Raw genomic sequence first — 20858 nt, forward strand, 5'->3', positions numbered from 1 at the left:
GATGATGTTAAGGAGAAGGTGAAGAATGTCACTTTGGTCCCTCCTCTTGCCTGATCAGAGTTCACAGGAGTGCAGTGGTTCTTTGAATACCTGCATGTGATATTTTGAATACCACCTGCCACTCAGTCCAGCAACCACTCTGAGAAATAGCATTACAGTGTACATGTTATTATTTATTATACTTACAAAAAACAAGTATTAATCTCAATGAAGGAAACACAAACTTATGCTACAGCAACAATTTTATTACACAGCACCAGGAACCACAGGACCACATGTCATCACATTGCATATGGCCCTAAAGGTTGAAGCTAATAGGGAACAGGAGCAATTACCTGCACACCTGTTTTCCAGAGAAGTGCTTTTCACCACACAATCACCACACTAGACCAAACAGGTACAGCAAGGGTACACAGGACACAGAATCAGCATAGGGATGTGAAGGATTGTGAGCAGAAGTGTTTTCTCCATTATATTTGATGAGCATTCCTTCATCTTTGTAGGGTTGGGTGCCCAACCTGGTTCTCCTGAGACTCCTCCCAGCATTCCAAAGGTGGAATACATTTCAGTAAGGCTGTTTTTTTCTGTTAGGTCAAGAACCTAACTAAGGTCTCTAGAGTCCCTCTGTGGTCTGAGGCAGAAGAGACACGTTCAGAAGACAATCCATCCCATTAACTTTAGATGCCTCACCTACAACATTCATTTGACTGGCTAAATGAAGGGAATTTGGAATGAGATGAATCATGAGCTAGAGGCACCTGCTCCTTCCCCTTGGCCAGGATGAGGTATACAACACAAGGTGAGAGGTGGGTGTTGCTTTAAGGTGCTGGGGATTAACCCCAACCCAAGGGATGCCCGAGAGTGGTGCAGGGCCCACATTAGGGAAGCTCCTTCAGCTGCCACATCAGGGGACAGGAAGCCCTCCTGCTTGAGCTGAACAGCTGCCCCTTAGGGTGCCCAAGGGTCAGTGCAAGAAGGAAACAGAAAACCTTTCCTAGGCATTTCTTGGGCTTTGGTGTTCCCCGAGGAGGGATCAGGTTCTTCCTACAAGTGAGCAGCCAAGAAGAGAGAAGGAAAAAATTACTTCCTCAAGGCCATCAGTGGTGCAGTCAGCAGAGCTGGGAAGAGGAAGACATTATCCTTTTCCTGCTTCCCTCTCGAACAGCTGCCAGCTCATGCTCAGATGATAGGGGCTGCAGACATACTTTCAGACCTCTGTTTCTAAGATGAGTTCACTTGCAGGCGAGGTGTTTATATCCTTGTATCAGCACCAATTGGTGCTGACTGGTGTATCAGCACCAACCTCAGAGTTTCTTTCTAAGCATGCTTCAACACTGGTTTTCTGCCTAGCAGCTTTCAGTTCATCCATTCTCTTGTCACAAGACAGTTTTTTGGGGCAAGCAGGGAGATAGCGAAACCAAGAGACATTGCAGTATCTGGTGCCTATGCCAAAGGGAAGATCATAGACCTTGGAAATGAGCTGAGAGCTCTCCATCCCTCCCTTGTGGCTTTGCTTCCATGCCAGGAGCCCCCGCTCCTCCTGTGTTCCTGCAAGAGCAAAGTGAGGTTGTTGTGTTTAAAACAGCAGGGCTGCTTTGTGTGCCTCACACTCTCTGCTCAAATCCCAGCAGACCCAGCACAAAATACAAATCCCTTCTACTTAAACCCTTTCAGCTCCAAAGAGCTCTACAAATATTCACTAATGAGCTTCCAGACAATACCCCTTTTCCTGCAACAGCTTCCAGATTAGCAGCCTTCTCCATGCTTTCCATGGGAATCGTATACCAAGAAGTTTTCACCTGCCACAGGAGATCCAAGAACTGTTCAAAGGGGAAGTTCATGCAGTGCTGGGAAAGCAAGGCTGGATGTTACCTGCCCAGACAGACACTTCAGAGCAGATTTAGCTAACAGTTATTAGTCAGTTACAGGTATTTACCCTAGCCAAAGGAATTCCTAAGTGCCTGTAACTGCTATGGCAGCAAAGAACCTCTTGGGAAAGGGAGTGATCCTACCTGTAAATTCTGCCCAGAGGAGCTGATGATTGAAGGCTGCAGGAAAATTAATGAGCCAAAAGGAGACTGGCTTTCTGAGAAGCCACAGACAGTAACAGAATCTGGTTAAACAGAGTGTCCTTTCTTCCTGCTCTTTTCCTGCAGCAGAAAAGAGGGTTTCCTCTCCTATTCTTATTCATTCCCTCCCCATGCTAGATGAAAATCCAAGGCTCTTTGCTGTCTTTGAGGGCCAGCACCAGCCTTTCCTACTGCTTTCCACTGCTGTGGCTTTAGTTCAGCTTCAGTTTTAGCAGCTCCCGTGCTGGCTCCTTCCACTTCTTACAGCTGCTTTCCTCTCTCCTTTTAACTAGCAATATGGTTTTAGGCAGGCATGTTCCCTGAAAGACATATTTGCCAAATAAACCTTTTCCTCAGCCTGAGTTCTTCCTGACAAATTATTTAATTTTTGATAAGCTGCTGTTTTCCATCCAGAGACCATTTCAGTGATGTCTCCTGTTCCTCACTCCTCTCTGAGAGGAGTGCAGTCACACGGTATTTCATGGTTGCTAGCACAACTCCTATCCATAGAACAGGAGTCATGAAAACAAAAAGTACCAGGGAACAAATCCTTATACAGGCACAAACTAGCAGCTCATTTCAGCAAATCCTACCTGGAATGGTGTTATCCAGGATAAAGCCCAGAAGTCCACCCACAAACATGCCAGTGGTGAGAAGCACCAGGATCACTTGGTCAAGCTGGATGATTCCTAGCAAAAAAAAAAAAGCTTTAGATTGTGGTGCAGGAAAAGCATTTTACCTGTTCTACCAGCAACATTTCTGATGCCAAGAGGCTGCAAGCTGTATGCTTGCTTGGACAAGACTTGCAAATCCAAAGCAGAGTGTAAGATTTGGGAGTGGAAGGGAGAATGATCTCACAGCCAGTTTCAGACTTAATAGTTTTATTCTACATGATTATTCACAGACTCACAGTGGGCAGGAAATGGCTCATAAATACATTAAGAGCTTATTAACAGTGCAGACCCCAGCACTGTCTGAGAAAAAGCCACCTTCTGCTCCAAACACATTCAGCATGTGCACAACATGACACCTATCAGCTCCCTACAGAGCATGAGCTTCAGTTCCCAAAGAAATCTGAGTATATTTAGCATGGGATTTCAGCACCACAAGCCCATCAGGTGTGATGTTTCTTTCCCCTTGAGGGCTGATGGCCATGAGTTAAGCCCAGTGGCACTGAGCAGCTGACAGGACATCTATAGAGCATGGGGTTTGTGGGCCCAGCTCTTTAATCAGCCCACCCAGCACACCATGTATGCTTTAAGAGAGGACACTCTGGCCTTTGTGATGAAGACATCAGTCACACAAGAAACAGTGAAGGGCCAGCTGCTGGAGAACTGAAAATTTCAATAAAGTGAACTTGATGGAATTTAGTAGAGGAGTATGCTCTTGCATTTTGAAAGCACAGCATTTTATTGTTTATGAGCACATAAGAAAGCCTCATTCATGAGAATCCAGTCACTGACCAAAAGCAGAGATTTCTGCACCAGAGCTATGCATCCAGGGCAAAAGGCAAAAATAGCCCTCACAAAAAGAAACAGGCAACAGTCAAAGCACAGATTTCAGCATTTTATACAGAAAAAACTATTTTAAAAGATTTCTCTGGTCAGCCTTTCCTTCCATTTCATGCTGCAGAAAATGCTTCTGATGTCACTTCTTACCTGTTTTCAGCAGAGCACTATTTTTGTTTGCCCAGCTGGGAATTGTGAGGCCAGCAAATAGAGAAAATCCAAAGATAAAGATGTTTCTTGAGGAGTTCATATCTGTATACTGCACAGAGAAATTTCATACATTACATACACAAAACTCTGGATTACGGTTGTGTTCATGAGACATGGTGGGATGCAAACACTGGAATCAGGAATGGACCCAGCCCTGGTGCTGCTGGGGCATTTGTGATCCTGCAGTCCCCAGTGCCAACCAGCCCTGCCCATGCCAGGGAGCCCTCTGGGATTCAGCCCCTCTGTGTACAGCCCCTTATCTTCACCTGAGGAATTGCCAACATAAATGTTTGCAGTCTGGTTATAGCTGACACAGTCTGTAAGAAACTGACTTGAAACTGAGGGTGCTGTGTGCAGTTTTGGGCACCACAATATAAGATGTAAAGCTATTAGCGAGTGTCCAAAGGAGGGCCACAGGGATGGTGAAGGGTCTGGAGGGGAAGCTGTATGAGGAGCAGCTGAGGTCACTTGGCCTGTTCAGCCTGGAGAAGAGGAGACTGAGGGGAGACCTCACTGCAGTCTGCAGCTTCCACATGAGGGGAAGCACAGGGGTAAGTACTGATCTCTTAAATCTCATGACCTGTGACAGAAGATGGCATGGAGCTGAGTCAGAGGAGGTTTAGGTTGGATATCAGGAAGAAGCTTTTCACCCAGAGGGTGTTTGGGCACTAGAACAGGCTCCCCAAGGAAGTGGCCACAGCACCAGCCTGACAGAGCTCAGGAAGTGTCTGAACAATGTTCTCAGGTACAGGGTGTGACTCTTGGGGTGTCCTGCTCAGGGCCAGCAGTTGGACTCAATGGTCTTGATGGGTCCCTTCCAGCTGAGCTTATTCTATGATTCTCTGTTTCAATGACATGAAGTCCCCTTCCCCAGGATGCAGCAGTGCTCACACAGCTGTTACCTGCAAACTGGAGATGCCCACTGCCGCGATAACTCCGAACATCACGAGGAACATGCCTCCAATCACAGGGATGGGAATGCTGGCCAGCATGGCCCCAACCTTCCCCAAGATGCCGCTCAGGAGCATGGCACAGGCACCAGCAATGATCACCATTCGGCTCCCCACCTGCACCAAGAGGAAGAGGAGGCAGTCACGCACTGACCGGCAGAGAAGGTGTGGGGGCAGGCTCCAGAGCCAGCCTGTCAGGTAGGTGCTGCTGCTCTGGGCCTAGCAGTGCATGGCACGTTCAGGGACAGGTCTGGATACAGCTGCTGGTGAGCTGCGATGCTGACACTGAATGGGAAGCATAAGTGTTTGTGCACCATAGATATTTACCACAAAAGGCACTCTGAAAGTACCACACCTATTTACTCAGTGTTATCCTCTCTCCTACTATTGACAGAACTTCAATAGTTTGCTATTAAAATGAAATCTAAAAAAATAATAATAATTAAGAGCACAGTAATACCCACTTGCTCTTGCTTTAGCCTAGAAATATCTTGGCATACATACAAGCCTGGCACTGCAACCCCCCCCAGTCAGTTCAATGGACAATCCTTCTGTCAGGGTTTGGATTGACATCCAGAAGTGGCTTTCAATGAGGTATCCCACAAGGATCCCTCCATTCCCTGGAGATCAAGATTTCAGAGACCAGAGCTGGCTGGCTACTCCATCCTAAGCTCTGGGATCTGATCTATCCTTTCTATGGTCAAAAAATAAGAAGTGAGGAAGTGTTTTGCTCTGTCCCTATCTCTCATCACCCATCTATCTTCAGTAAAACATTTTTTTTCTCATTTTTTCCCCTAGGCCTTTTTTTGGTTAAGCACTACGAAAAAGATGGGATGAAGGACCAAGCCATACCCTTTATTCAGATCTGTTAGAGCATATGAATAGGAAAGAAAAAGAGTATCTGCTAAATAAAGGGTTGAGACATTTATATAGAAAGTGAAAAGGAAAGCAGCAATATTCATTAAACTTCCAAGCCCACACTAAAACTTGGACTGCCAAAGAATCATGCTAAACTTACAATATTTGTGTCAGGCCAGCTCTGTAATCCTCTGCAAACATTTTATAATTCAATTAAATGTTTTAATCCCTCCGTTCAAATATTTGAAGAATGTCTAATTGCAGGACAGGCTTTTTGTGAATGCTTTCAACAAAAACATTCTCAGTAACTAATAGTATCTCTTTTTAAGTATTTCTTAAACATGTCCATTTAAAATATTTTAAGTCTTTCTTGATTGTGAAAGATAAATAAAAAAGATTTGGTGTGGAGTTTCAAAATAAAATCATGCATTTCCTTCAGGTGCTTTATTGCTTTTTATACTCTGGCTTAAAACCTTGGGACACTATTACCATCTAAATGTTAATTAATAAAAGTCAACAGATCTATTTGTTCCAGGATTAGAACAAAGATTCAAAGTCTCAATTTGCTAAAATGTTGAATTACAAAGTATATGGAGTTGGCCTTAAAAGCAAACACCTAATCCAGTGACAGCACTGTGACCATATTCTGCTAAAGCCAATGGTTTGGAGTTTACTTCAATTATGTCAGGAAAACAATAAAATCAGTTCTCTTTCTTAAGGCTGAAGTAACTGCAGGGTTCCCCACAATATTAAAATTTAATATTTTAAAATCCTCCTTTTCTTGGAAAGGAGTTCTCAGTACTGGCGTACCAGGCCTGATCAAGCAATTTAAATATCTGATACCATGTAAGATGTTGCATTTTGGCAGTTTCTAGCAGCTTCTCCTTGCCTTATCTGTCAGCCCTGTATGTATCTGAGATCTCCAAAGACTTCTCCAGTGGTGCTGGACATCTGTGTTTAAGAGAGGAAACAAGTCTCTTGTGTTTCCATTTGTTATGGAAAAACGTGTTTCCCACGTAAAAAAGGAAATTAAATCTGCCTTGTGCTCTCAGCATCCCCATCTGTCCCAGCCAGAGTGTTTACACTGATTTCAATTTCAACTGAGATGACACTCTGTTTTCAGCTCTTTCAAGTGTGGACAGAGTGAGCAGATGAGGGATCCAAGGGAAACACCTCTCCTGAATCAGCAAGGATGGCATGTCCTCCTGGAGGACTTAGCATACATTGTGAGAATACATGTCCTGTAATCTGGTAATTATGAATTTGGGCAGCATCCCAAACATATAAGCATGCAGCAAACTGCACATCAGGAAGAGCTGGCTCAGGTGGATGGTTAGTATGCACAGACTTCCTAGTGACAATGCACACGTGGTGATGGGCTAAACTGGACTCCATGCAGACATCCAGACAGCCCTTGGTGCTTGAGGTAGCCACCTCAGTCAAACACTAACACTGCCATGTGTGCAAAAGGGTTATTGTCAGTGAGGTTTGTAAAATGCAGTGAAATAAGCAATATTATAGAGTGGAAGCTGTAAGGATTTATTAACTGGCTCACTACTCCTCTGGTTTATCACTGCTTATTTGGTAATGATTTGAAAATGTTGTCCAGTTAGCAGCTAGATGTCTGTCAGCCTATCCTATGGCTGCAAAGCTTAGTGAAAATCTTTGATCTGACTGTCAAGCTTATCTCTGGAAATTTCTTTCCCTGATAAGTGCAATTAATATACTCAAGGGACTCACACACAAACCTTTGCAATCACATTTTGTAACCCTGAAGAAATAGTCTACCTTTCATATGATTACCATCCTTGGGTTATAGAAGTTGTGGAATTTGAAGCCCTATTAATATTGATCCTTTCCCTTTCTCTCCTCTCCCTCTCCATGCCCGTATGGGTTAGCTCAGATGTAGCATGGTCTCTCCAGCCTTACCTAGGCCAGGTGTCTGAGTGAGTGCACTAATTCCCTATGCAGGCCAGAGGCAGAGGAAGGGAAGCACTGCCCACCTCTGTTAAGTCATTTGCAGTGCTGCTGAGCTGGTCACCAATGTGCCAAGGCACAATTTTCCCATGTTCTAAGTTATATATTGTTGGGGAAGATGAAACAGGAAAGCCTTATAAATATGATTGTCTGGCAAAAGATTTTGAGAATATAGAAACTGTAAGTGAGATTGAAATGAAAGCAGCAGGGAAGATGAAACAGGAAAGCCTTATAAATATGATTGTCTGGCAAAAGATTTTGAGAATATAGAAACTATAAGTGAGATTGAAATGAAAGCAAGCTTTGAGATACCTTAGTTACTGAACAACAGGAAAACAATGGTGTGGCCTGACTGAAGGTAATCCCCTTTGATGAAACAAGACCCTCTGCTTGCAGACAGCTCCAAGGGTCAGAGCAGACCCTACTAGCTTGGCAGAAGGGGTCCAAAGAGTAGTTTTGAGGGTTTAAAATGTAACACAGTATGGTAATGTAATGATTCTTATAGGCTGTATGGAAATGCTATAAGATTTGTATATTGTACTAAATTAGTTAGTGAGAATTAGAATACTCAACATAGAAGATTTATTGTATTGTAACAAGAACCTCACTCTATTACCCTTTTACTCTCTTTACCCTTTAACGCTCTTACCTTTTTTACTCCCTTACTCTCTCTCTCTCATCCTCTCTACCCCTCTCTTCTCTCGGGCCTGCTGGGAGCTGTGGCTGGCAGCTCCCAGCAGGGCCCTGCACCCAGGCCCTTTGCAATAAACCGCAAATTCCACGACCTCTCGTCTCCATCCGTCCCGACCGTCCTGCCCCCCGATACTCCGACAATATATAAGTTATAAAACTTTCGGGAGGTGGCCTGAGCTCACTCCGCAGGTCCAGCACGCAGCCATGTGCGCACCCCCGCGGGGGAGCCCTCCGGGAGGCACCACCCTGCGGCGAGGCTCACCTTGGTGATGCCCAGGGCTCCCACATTCTCGCTGTAGGACGTGGTGCCGCTGCCCGTGCCCCAGGCCCCGGCCAGCAGGCAGCCGATGCCCTCCACGCCGATGCCGCGGCTGATGGCGTGCTCCGGCGGCGGCGGGGCCCCGCACAGGCGGGCACAGGCGTAGTAATCGCCCACGGACTCCAGCATGGAGGAAATCACCCCGGCTAGGATGCCAAAGATCCCGGCCAGGCTCACCGTTGGCGTTCCCCACTGGCCTGCAAGTAAAGAGCTCGGTTCAGCTGGAATTTCAAGGTTTCATTTGCCCTGAAATGTGCCCCGGGGGAGGAAGAACAGCAGGAATGCCTGTGGGTGTTCGCCTGATTTTTGACATTTCCTCTCCTCCTGGTAAGTGGAGGCGGAGGCAGGAGTAGGCGGGATGGGGAAGGGGAGGCGGTGGTACCTGGGTAAGGCAGCCGGAACCAGGGAGCCTGTGACAGAACGTCCCCGCGGCTGTCTGTCCGGGCCAGGTGGCCGTAGGCACTGGGGGCCGCAGGGAGGACGCTGGTCACTGTCAGCACGTAGCAGAGCAGCCAGCTCAGCGAGAGCCCCAGCAGCACCTGCCCATCACAAGCAGGGGGGTCTGGTTAGGGTATGGCTGCGTCCTCAGCACGGCTGCGGTGGACAATGGGTCCCCGCCCGACCCTTCTCCCTGCACACGGAAGGGAGGCAAAGAGGCAGCAGGAGCTCCTGGTGGCCCTCTCTTCTTCTCTCCCTCCCTCCCTCCCTCCCAATAATCAGGGCCATGGGGAGCTTTTTCCTCTCTGCCCCTTACCACACAGGCTCAGCTGGGAAGCACTCACTCATCTGGACACGAGTGGAAAGAGCCCAGGCAGCCCAGAGTGGGTGAGGCCAGTCCCTGTCACAATTCCCTGGTATCCAGGAACCCCAACGTACCGGGAAGATCTGGAAGAGGTAGACTGGAGAGAAGTGGGACTTCTTGCCTCTCTGGTAAGATGGCAGCGGCACAGCAACGTGTTTCAAGTACTGAGAGAACAGAACTATGAAAAAAGTAGTCCTAGAAGGAGGGGAAATGAGACTGTAAACAAAGGGGGTGCCCAGGTGCCCACCTGTCTCCACATTAAGTGAAGATCTGCAACCCAAGAACCCAGAACTCCAGAAGACCCCTGAAAACAGGCTCTCAGCAGCAGAGGGTGGCTCCCCACTCTACCAAGCCAGGCATGGAACAAGCTTTCCATCACAATCTACTGATAGCTCAGCATATTTGCAAACAACTCTTTTTTACCCTTATTGTTTCAACACTGACACCCCAGGCAGTGGATCTGTGAGTATGACACAGTTGCAGAAAGGTTAAAAATGCCTCATAAGTAAAAGAAAGACCTGACAGACATGCAAGGTTCAGGTTCTGCCTGTGTAATTCAGATACACTAGAAATACAGGATTTATTGTTTCCTGATTTCAGGTTTTGTTCTTCAAGGGGCAAAAAGCTCCTGTGACACAGATAAAAGAAGAGGATTTGGTTTGGCTGTGCAAATCCCTGTTTTGAAAGAAAAAACCATGCTGGGACTGTGGGGCTGCACATGGTGCCCTCAGAGCCCTCCCAGCCAGGCAAGGAGGGGAGAGCATGGCTCTCTGTCAGCAAGGGCTGAGCTGTGGAGGGGCTCCCCTGTGTCCCTGGCAGCACCCGGGGCTCGCGCCGATGGAAGTAACTGCAGCTGCAGCTCCTCTCCCATCCCTTGTGTAGGACACATCTGGGAACAGCAGCACATCTGGGTGCACTCACAGCCTGCCCCTCATGCGCCTTTTGCCCAGAGAGGCCAACCAGATGAAGCTGGAGGCTACCACATGGGGAAAGAGGGCAGGGACTGGGCATCCCACCTTTGACTGCTGAGCTGCTAGAAGACCATGGACATCTCCTGGGTTAGCCAGGCCTCTGAAGGCCTCCTCATTATTCTACAACAAATCTAATTTTTATACATGGAGTGAATTAATATGGATAGGATATGGTGAGAAATCAATTGCACCAGCTGAAGTGCACTGACTTCACTGGAAAACTGGTAGTTTTCCCCATGTGAAAAGGTGGCAAACTGTAGGTGCAGTAGTCAGGGACAAGCAGAATTCCAACAGTGCAAAGAAACCTCTATCCTCACTTCTCTGCAAAGACACTCCGTGACATACACAATTCAAAGCACTGGATGACTGAAGGGAGAAAGTCTGAGGAGGAACTGGTTTCCATTTGGGGTTTCTAATGCTACAGAGTCCAGACAGACTGTGTGAGTGCACACTTCATCCATTTGCATTAACAAAGGTGCTCAGCAGCCTTACGACTCTGGAGGGAACAATTCCTCCTACTCATGTGAAGACAATACATAAAGCACCAGCTATTTCAACACAGAATACCTGAATGCTCAACTTGGTCATTTTAGGAATGTCTTTTAAACTTAAATAACAGGTGTGTAAGACAGTGTGTGTAGACAACTGTGACGGAGACTGCACACACATGGGGAAGGCTTGTGTCTCTACTGACCTATGGACTTTGTATTTTTACAAAAATCAGTGATTTTTTAACTCAAGTTTGGGTTTTGCTTTGTTGCTGAGAGCTTAACCTCCTGGGGATTGGAGGAGAATGATTTTGTCACATGGCTGCCTTGCACAAGGCTGTCACATGTTGGTGCTCAAGAAATAAACCTTGAACCCAGGGGAACTCTGCTACAGACTGTGACACTTGGTTTCATATTAGAGGCAAGTGATTTGTGTACTCTCATCTTTCCCACAGAGATGTGAGACTTACAGGAATGCTATGCCCCAGTGCTGCCCAGCCATATCTCCAGCTGACTCAAACAGAGGTAGTACAACCAAGGTGATAGTGGGGGCAATTGTCAGGGGGCCGATGAACCTCATCAGAAATCCAATCAGGCCAGAAAATCCAACGAAGATTTGAAAGCAAGAAGTTACAATGATAGTTCCTTGCACCTGGAAAAAAAACCAGAGGTTGGAAGGAACTCGAGCTGTTGAGCCTTTTCTTCATGTCAGTGCAAATCCAGCATGAGAGCCAGGCTCAGTCTCTGGCAACAGAGTGGCTTAGAGGCCTCCTGCTGACAACAATAAAATCTGGCTGAGAATTACATGTGGGAAGGACCACCAAAGCAGCAGCACAGCAACCCCCCCCCCCACCTTGGCTGATGGATTTAGTCCTCACCAGGGCTAATTTTATTCCAGAGATCACCTCCTCCCTGTCCTCTTGGGCCACCCAAGCATGCATCATCTGCCCTGCACTCTCCTGCCTGCTCCCCCAAGACAGGGGAAAAGTTCTTGCCCCAAAAACAGGAGCAGGGCCATGGTCTCCACTGATCTTCCTTTTGGGAAGGGCTCAGGTCTCTTCAGCACACTGATGAGGCAAGTGACTCATCACAGCCTCTTTTTTTTTTCCTGGGTTTCACTCTGGGAGCACATTTATCACCCTGAACTTCCCAGTGTTTGACAATCACTGCTAAGGAGCCAGCAATTACATTCTGAAATGCTGCTCACCTCAGTGTCAGCTTCAGGCAGGGACAAGGCTGCTCTCTGCCTTCTCAGACTTGGTAACAAGCCCAGGCTGCAAGGTGGTGTTGAGCACCTTCCTTCCCCCAGCTCCAGGGGCTGGGTGAATGACCCAGGCTGAAACGAGATGTCAGCAATGCCCTTGGGATAGATTTATATGAATCAGCAGAGAGCAACCTGTGCTGCACAGCAAACCCCTGGTGAGCTTTCAACACTTCCCAGAGGTTTGGAAAACACACCAACAAATGGATCCACAGAGGCAAATTTAGTCACTTGCTCTGATAAAGGCAATTGATGTAGAACAAGGCAGTGAGACCCCTGACTTTTCCCTCTCCCTTCTGATTACCTAAGAATGTCCTTTTCCTTAATATTTACAGTAGGTTTTGCCTTGCATTTTTTTACTAGGTTTCCTGTGCTTAGACAGGGCTGTTTCCTTGAAAATATTTTCCCTCCCTTTCTTCTTCTGGGCTAACCATGCTTTATAGAGAAGGGATCTGACTGGACGAGGGGAGACTTTGCAGGGACCATAAATCACATGAGGATGTCTGCATGTCCCCTGTTCAGCAGCAGAGAAGCAACTACATTTTTGATAGAGAATAGATGCTTAGAAAGCTGCAACAGCTTGAGGGCCAAGGTTCATTGGGAATAGAAGTTTTTCCAGCTGTGATGACCATGATATGGTCAGGCACTTTACTGAAAGCAAACAGCCCTGATACAGAGCAGGTGCCACTGAAAAGGGAATATACCTCTCGCATCCGTGTCTGCCAGACTTGGATGAATTCTGGTGAAGAAGCATTCACCAGGGTGGCATTGTTTGTCCAGGCAGGGCACTTCCAGTCGGGGAGAGACAGCATTGCCAAGGTGGGGGTCAGGAATGTTAAAGTCCCTCCTTGAATAATAGGCAGCCTGGAAGGAAAGCAGAGGGAAAAAATGACAAGTGAGAGTGCTAGAAACTCTGCTCTGTAAGGGTGAGAGAAAGGAAAGCAAAATAAATTTAAAAATCAGTCTGCCCATGGCCTCTGACAGGATCTTTTGAATTGTTGTGGCAGGTCACTGTCACTGACCATGGGGAGGAATTGCTGCCCATTGCATGCAAGAGCACTGACATGGGGTAAGAGCTGAGGTTCAAACACCAGCAATGGAGGGGCACATGGGTGCTACAGTCCAACCCTGCTACCCCCTGTTAAGGAAGAAGTAGTGCTTCTAATGGCCGATGAGACCACAGACATGCACAGAGTAGGAAAAATCTGGCGGGGGGAAGAAAACCAAGGAAGAAAGACAGTGAAATGCTGAAGAAAAGTTCAGTCAATCTTGCCAATATCCAGTTGCTTCCTCTCTCCCCTTTGGGTGCTTTGGCTTTCTTCACAATATGCTCATGCACACAAGGGCATGCACTAAATACTCTCCATGTCACAACAATCCTGATAGAAAATGTGACCTGGCTTTTAGTACACCGGGTTTTAATGCCAATTCCTCTTCTGCACTTGCACTGAAACTAGAAAGGAAACCTGCATGGAGGGGTCTATGGGCACTGACTGGGTGACTGGGTGACCTTGGCTCTCCCCCCACACCACATGTCTCCTGGCTTAGAGTATTTCTCCCCCTGGGAATTCCTCAGAGTAGCAAGGAACTTGCATCTCCAGAGGAGTTCAGCACTGGCTTCATGCAGAGATTTATACAGCAGAGCAATGCTCCTTTGAGCTTCACCAGCCTCTTTTTCCACACATGAAGAAATGGAGACAGAGACCTAAAAGGCCTGACTGACTCCTCAAAGCCCCACATAAGCCCCCATTGCAGTGCAAGTTTTTTTAACCATTCCTCTAGTGTGCATGAAAAATCCTAAGCTGCCTGAGGGTGGGCACAACATCCTCAAAACAGCCAAGGGAAATCTCCAAGGTGCCTCTGTTTTCCTTCCTTTAGGGAACACCCCTAGGAGAAACTCCCAAAGCAACCTCTCCTTGTGCCAGGAGCTCTCATGGCACCTGTTCAGAAAAGCCATGGGACAGCAATTCAGGTGACTGCTTTTGCAGGGCACAGCTTTCCCCGAAACAGAGGAATTTCTAACATTCTTGAAATAGGGGATGGTGTAGCTGTAACAGACCGTGTCTCTGTCACCTAAACCAAATATTTATACTAGTCATGCACAACTGAAACACTGTCAAAGTTTTGAAACGATTTTGCTGGGCAAGGCACAAGAAACAAACAAAAACAAACAGAGAAGGCCCAGGGCCATGACTTGGAATCTAACAATAGATTTATAGTTTCTGTTGTGTTGGTCCCTAAGATATTTCACAGACAGTGTTGGCACGGGGGAGCTCAATGTTGCCATTGGCAGGCTCAGAGGAAAATGGGGTGCCAAGGTGATACCTATGGGGTACACTGAACTCTTTCCTGTGGGGTCTGCAAGAGGGAAAGCTGCAGAAATAGGGAAGGCAATACTGTGTTTTGATAACCAGTATATGATGTGCAAGCATTTCCTAAGCAGGACTCACCATAACAGCAAAGACCTGTGTCTCCCCTCAGGAGCCTCTGACAGTGTCTCTAGTGACTGTCTGGGACCCACTGCTGCTTTTTCATGCTGTGGAACATGACAGAGCTGCAGGTTGCAGTGGGTCAGCTTTTCCCTTGGCTATTGCTTCATGAATGTCCTCATGCCTTATAGTTGGGGTCAGCAACAAGGCAATTGCATCCTCAGCAGGGCAAAAGCCAATCAAGTTTACCCCATGGGAACAGCTCCTTACCACTTAATTTGATCTGTTGTACCTCAATTAGCTATTCATCCATGGGAGAGAGAGGCTCTCTGCTACTCTTTAATCCCCAGTTAACAGAGAGCAAGGGACATTACAGCTCTCAGGAATGCACCGAGGCATTTGGAGGGTGCCTGGGAGAACTCAGAATGCCTGAATTGCACCAGCACTGATGGTCATGGACTCCAGCCTGAATTTAGCTGAAAACCCAGTTTCTCTGTTTTTTGTGGTCAAGGTGCTCCTCTTTCCTCCACTAATCCTGTAACAATCTAGGAGAAGGGGAGCACTCCTCAGGAAGTTTGTCTACAGACACTTCTTAAGACAAAGAGAGACAGAAAAGTTTCAGTAGTGAATGAAGCAGAAGGAGGGAAAACATTTTGTGGAGCTGGCAGTTGACCAGTGATTAACCAGAGTCCATCAGGTTCAGAAGTCAAAGAATGTATAGCTTTTGTCTTTGAAGCAAAAAACACAGGTTCCCACCATACTGGAGGAAAAAACAGCCTATGGAAAGACAGAGACAGCCCAGAGTTATGACAAGGGAAATAGAAGAGATTTTTCAAGGTCAGCAAAGATACAGGGTCTTTCTGGAAAAGGGGAGTACTTGCAGTCATCTCTGTCACTAAATATTCTTTTTCTGAGTACTGAATAGCAATTCCATGCTCATCTCACTGCTAGCTGCTCATCAGCAAAGGATTTACCTTTTATGCCACAAATCCCTGAGCATGTGAAGTGGCACCACATACCAGGATGTGCTGCTGAACTCTTCCCTGAGTCCCTAAGTGGTGGCAGATGGACTTGACCCCTAGAGTTTCCTGTAGAATTTGTGTTCTCTTGACCCTGAGCCCAAATCAGAAGGCTCCTGCCTCAGCTGGAAGATCCCTGGAGTGAGGAACAAGCAAGTACTTTTTACTGCATGTTGCAATGCTCTATTGTTTTGAGGACAGATTCCTTATAAGCCAAACAAAAGGTATATGAAGTATCAGGAGATGGAAAATTCGGAACAGCAAGGTAACCCTGCAAAGCTCTCAGCAGTTTCAGGGTGCTTTGGCATGGACCCTGATTGCCCAAGGGTAACAAATGACTCACTGATAAACTCTCCAACAGGGTGGTGGCCTAGCACAGAGTAACTGCTCACATTCTCAGCTCTTGCATTTGGCCTACCTCACTCCAAAGAGGACTTGCAGCAGGGTGCAAATTCCTGAGACAAAGATGATGGTGCTGATCAGGTGGCTCTGGGTCAGTAGGTCGTGCTGGAGGCAAAGGCCTTTGGAGAGCATCAGCGGGACGGCTACAAGACCTCCTATGGCTGTCAAGAAGTGCTAGGAGCCACAGAGAAAGACTGGGTGAAGAAGGACACAGACCTGGCTCTGTGTTATTACCCTGTTGTTGAGAGAACTCACAGATTTGTGCTATACTAACATTACCCATCCTCTCTCTTTGTTTTGGCAGCTTTAATGCTCTGTTAGGAGCTGTTCCAAAGCACCTACAAGAATTGCAATGCACCCACTGAAATGTCTCCTCCTTTACATGTCCAAAGACCTTTTGTAGTGCTGTGGACTTCCCAGACCACTGTCAGACACAACCAGTTTATCCCCAGCATCTGCAGACAAAGCTGTTGGACATACTTCCCCAGGAAGCTGGGGACCTCCCAAGGTACAGGACAGAGCAATCAGGCAAGGTGAATGCAATATTTCAGTCCATCTTATTTGCACCACAAAGGATGACATAAAAAGTTGGCAAATTGGAGCTACGCATTTTTTGCCATCAGTAGCTTTTCTCACAGAGCACAATTATGGATAACCATAAAAAGTGAGTGCCAAAGAATGGAAGAATTGGGCATTGTGTTTGTCAGAAGAGTCACAGACATATTTCTACAATGACCTGTTGTTAATGACTAAATCTGAAAACAATTTTTAAAGCCTCTTTTTATTTTAATTATTAACCTATGTTGTTCACTCTCACATTGGAGCACAGCACTGCAGTGGTGGAACTGGTGGCACTCAGAATCACACTTTATTCACTACAGGCATGTTTTATTAAAATTATGATGCAGATATTTTGGGTTGATACACTCTAAATTTCCATTTAAGGAAACCAAGTACAAAATTCTACCTCCAAGCACAGTCCATCATTATCTTAATGACTCTGAGGTCTCCTTTCCCATAGGCTCCCTGCCCAGCATGGCATTGGTGGTACTGGGTCATTTAACACACCTGGGCACAGACACCAGCCAAAACAGCATGTGGCCTGCTGCTGAGTTTTTGTTGCCATGGGAAGGCAGAAGTTCAGAAAGCCCTTACACATCTGGCTATCTTCAGCCCAGGTACCCCACATGTTCTCTTATTAACTGTTTGACCCCTGCCTCAGGACTCTGCCTGACCATTTGCACTTCAAAGGATGCAATGTAACTGTGGGCATGATGATAATAATCAATGCTCAGGATGTGGACCAAAGGACTTGAGCTCACTAAGATCCAGCCTCAGAGCTCCATTCAAGCCCTGTGAAAGTAAAACACTCCCAAATTTAGGTTTCACCCCAATTAACTGGCTGAACAGCCATGTAACTTTTACCTCCCCCCAGCCTCCACTTGCTTTCCCGTCTCACCTGAATGCCCAGCAGGATGCACAGATACCAGGGTGGCACATCTGTGACAGTGTAGCCAAGCTTGGTCTCACTGTGGCTAGTGCCTCCACCCTCCTCTGGGCCCCAGGCAGCATGAACTGATGAGAAATGGCAGTGGCTCCCACGTTTACCCTGGACAACAGGAGAGACACTTTGTTAGCCAGAGCCTGGCCCTGCAGATGCCCAGCAGCTGCCTCTCTTGCAGCCATGCTCCACATCTGGCAGGAATACCTCCTGTGTAGCTTTCAACAATGCCACAATATTTAAAAACAAAACAAAACAAAACAAAAACAAACCAAGGAGGAGAAATTAAAACAGAGGCACAAAACATATACAGAAAATATTTGTATGTGCTGGTGTGTCTAGGCCTGAAGAAACACTAGAGGGTGTCTCAATCTCAAAGGGACGTCCAGACAAAGTGTGTTAATATCATTAAAATCTAGTTTTATCATTGCAACCATAAGCAAGGAAGAGTGTGCAGTGGGCTTATCAGTGAAAGCTGCACTGTCCTCTGGTTTCTGTACGTCCTGGCAATTCCACCCAAACAGCATTTTTTATAAAACATGCTAAAATACCTGGCTGACACTAATTACTGAGTAGAAGCACATTTTATATTTCATTTCCTAGGTCTTCTCTTTCAATCTCCTTATGCTTACCTTTACCAGTGTTGTGCCTTGATAAAGACACCTGCCTTTTGTCCTACTAGAAAACCCTGCTCCTCCAGAGGAGCTGGCTGAAACACAGGGACACCTCTTTAACAAACACAGCATATTTATCCAGCCTGGGCAAACTGGGAGCATTACAGATACTTCAAAATAGACAGGTGAAGGCAGATTTAATTCAAACTGACTCAGGCATAAACTTCAAGAGGAAAAGGTGTTCCTTAATAACTCCCTGTCCTGACATTTTCATTTCAGAACAAGAGAGCCTGAGCCACGGATTAACAAATGTACAGCAAGGTACTTAAGACTGCCCATGCATGGAATTATTTGGAGACAATTACTCCTGAATAACACCACGGGTAGACAAATGCTAAGCTAGGCAGACAGCAGTAAGCTCATTTCTTTTCACTGCAATTTCCCCTGTATTAACCAGGAGGCATATTCCAGGCAGGCAGAGCCTGTGCCAGTAACAGCCCCACATGATCATCACATGAGTGCCTGACCCTCCCCAGGAGCTGGGGGGGAGAGAGCGGGGCTCATCAGGAAAAGGATGGAGTGGAGATATCAGGATGAGAAAGGAACAGAGGCACTGGACTCAAACTGAAATTAAGGAAGTACCATCTTAAAATCTGAAAAGATTTTTTTGCTGTGAGAGTGACCAAGCACTGCACAGGTTGCCTAGAGAGGTTGTGGATTCTCCATCCTCAGAGATATTAAAAAACTGTCTGGACACAGCCCTAGGCAGCTGGCTCTGGACAGCCCTGCTTGAGCAGGGGTTTGGAAAAGGTGATCTCCAGAGTTGCATTCCAACCTCAGCCAGCCTGTGAGGCTGAGATGCTGGCAGGAGGACAAGGCAGGAGCAGTCTGGAGCAGGGTTCTCAGCCCAGCTGCTCCCATGAATCCAGGGGACCAGGATGTGCCTCAGGCTCCAGGCACAGCATGAGGGTCCTCAATCACATCTTAAATAAGTGCATCAAGAAGGCAGTCAGGAACTGAACTACTTGAACTACAGGTAAAAGACCTTTGTCTTCTACCCTCTCTAGGGTGATTCAAACCATAAAAATTCACAAGTCTGATATGTTATGGCAGAACAAGTTCAAATGGAGAGCCTGTTAAAAATAAGGAAAGAAAACGGACTGACTCTGAGCACTTCCCTGAGGCTCTGCCCACAGCTGGCACAGCACCTCCACTGCACATAGCAAGCTCACCCAGAGCTACCCAAGAAATGTGGGACTTGTACACTTGGAGGTTAAATGTTTCCTCCAAGGTAGCACAGACAGGTGGTCTGTATCAAGGTGGCAAGATGTTTGCAGGACCCACCTCCTTCACACCTGCTGACAGAAAATAAGCAAAGTTTTTAGTTTCTAATGGAGGTGACCCCTGCTTTGGGATAGGAAGAGGGCTATCATATCCCAGGACCTTGCCCATGGCTGTTACAGCTAGCAGCATTCTCAGCGTACCACACACCCCTGGACTGGCACATCATTTACAGCTTTTACTACACATCTATAATTCTACAGGGTGCCCTCCTCAGCTGACATCCAAATCTCTTCTTCATCCACATTTCTAACAATTCACCTCACTGGAAATAGGTCCAAAAGACAAAGAAACACAGTCTTTACTAGGCTAAAATTCTACTGTAATTTTTCTAATGAATACATAAAATGCTTTACCCAGGAGCACAACCACAAGCTCACCTGTTTTTCAGTACAGATACACACATGCACTGCCATTCATCTACATTATCATTTTAGAAATAGTGGAGGGAAAAGAAGTTAAAAGGGTGCCAGAGAGTAGAAAGTATGCTGAGCCTGCAGCAGCAGCAGGGGCTGTAGTGAGGAAATCATTCCTCAGATTCTTGTCAATAACAGCCAAGACAGAAGTTTAGCACACACCAGAATCATTGCAGCAGCCCGAGCCCCTGGCTTTCCCCTTCTCCTCCTTCCACAGGGTTTGTACCTCTTTATGCAAGAATTACCCCTTCAGAAAGCAGACTCACCTCAAAGCTGGGGTTACCTAGCCCATTGATATCTTTGTCTGAAGAGGGTGTCATGCCTTCTGTTTGCCTTCACCAACTGCCTTGAAAATGAACCAGTCAGAAGAGGAAAGCCTTCCAAATTCCCACTCCTTTCAGTCAAAACAGCCCCAAAGAAACAGGGTGAGAAGATGCAGAAGCTGGATTTCAGGGGCCAAACAGTGCTCAGTCCTAGCTATTCATGTGAGCTGCATTGCAGAAGTATTTCATTTTCTTGGGCTTATATAAGTGACTCCTTTCCTCCAGCTGATTAGAGAACTGGCATTCAAACAATCTGGAAAGCAGCCCTTCACTGGAATGAGAGAATCAGTAACTGCTGACAGAAAAACTTCATCCACAGGTAAGGATGCTGGAGGATATCAGAGAGGCATCCCACACAGCCTTGGAAATTGTTGCTTCATTACTGTTTCAACAGCAACTTGCATTTTTCGTGTGGGTTGGGCCTGTTTGAAGATCTTTGTCATCAACTTTGGGACATTCAATTACTATACAGTTTCACTTATTTAATATATAAACTACTGTATATTTTGGCTGATATACAAACATTGTCATCTTGTAGGATGCTCCTATTACAGCCTGAAAAGAATGAAGCTTTTTCTGTGAATTTATTTATGGCAGCGACCAAGGACCAAGTGTTGGCATATATGTGTTGTTTAGCTTAAATAAATTTGAAATAGAATGAGTCATAGTTGTAATATTGTGTGATTTAGAATACTGTTTGCTTAGCT

General features: G+C 46.4%; 1 protein-coding gene across 1 annotated transcript; it reads right to left on the reverse strand.

Annotated features, from left to right (window-relative positions):
• Window positions 1–152: 152 nt before the first annotated feature.
• Window positions 153–20411, reverse strand: LOC139588157 (solute carrier family 23 member 1-like). The gene is made up of 12 exons (XM_071423172.1): window positions 20095–20411; window positions 17416–17565; window positions 15973–16130; window positions 12811–12970; window positions 11316–11497; window positions 9461–9581; window positions 8967–9123; window positions 8528–8781; window positions 4690–4854; window positions 3728–3836; window positions 2663–2758; window positions 153–1548 (listed from the first exon to the last, which is right to left on the reverse strand). The coding sequence occupies exons 1-12, from the start codon at window positions 20146–20148 to the stop codon at window positions 1265–1267; spliced, it is 1890 nt and encodes a 629-aa protein (XP_071279273.1). The 5' UTR covers window positions 20149–20411; the 3' UTR covers window positions 153–1264.
• Window positions 20412–20858: the final 447 nt, after the last annotated feature.

Source organism: Agelaius tricolor, unplaced genomic scaffold (assembly GCF_023055355.1).
Source record: "Agelaius tricolor isolate 1412-34295 unplaced genomic scaffold, bAgeTri1.0.p SCAF_3, whole genome shotgun sequence".
Lineage (NCBI taxonomy): Eukaryota > Metazoa > Chordata > Aves > Passeriformes > Icteridae > Agelaius > Agelaius tricolor.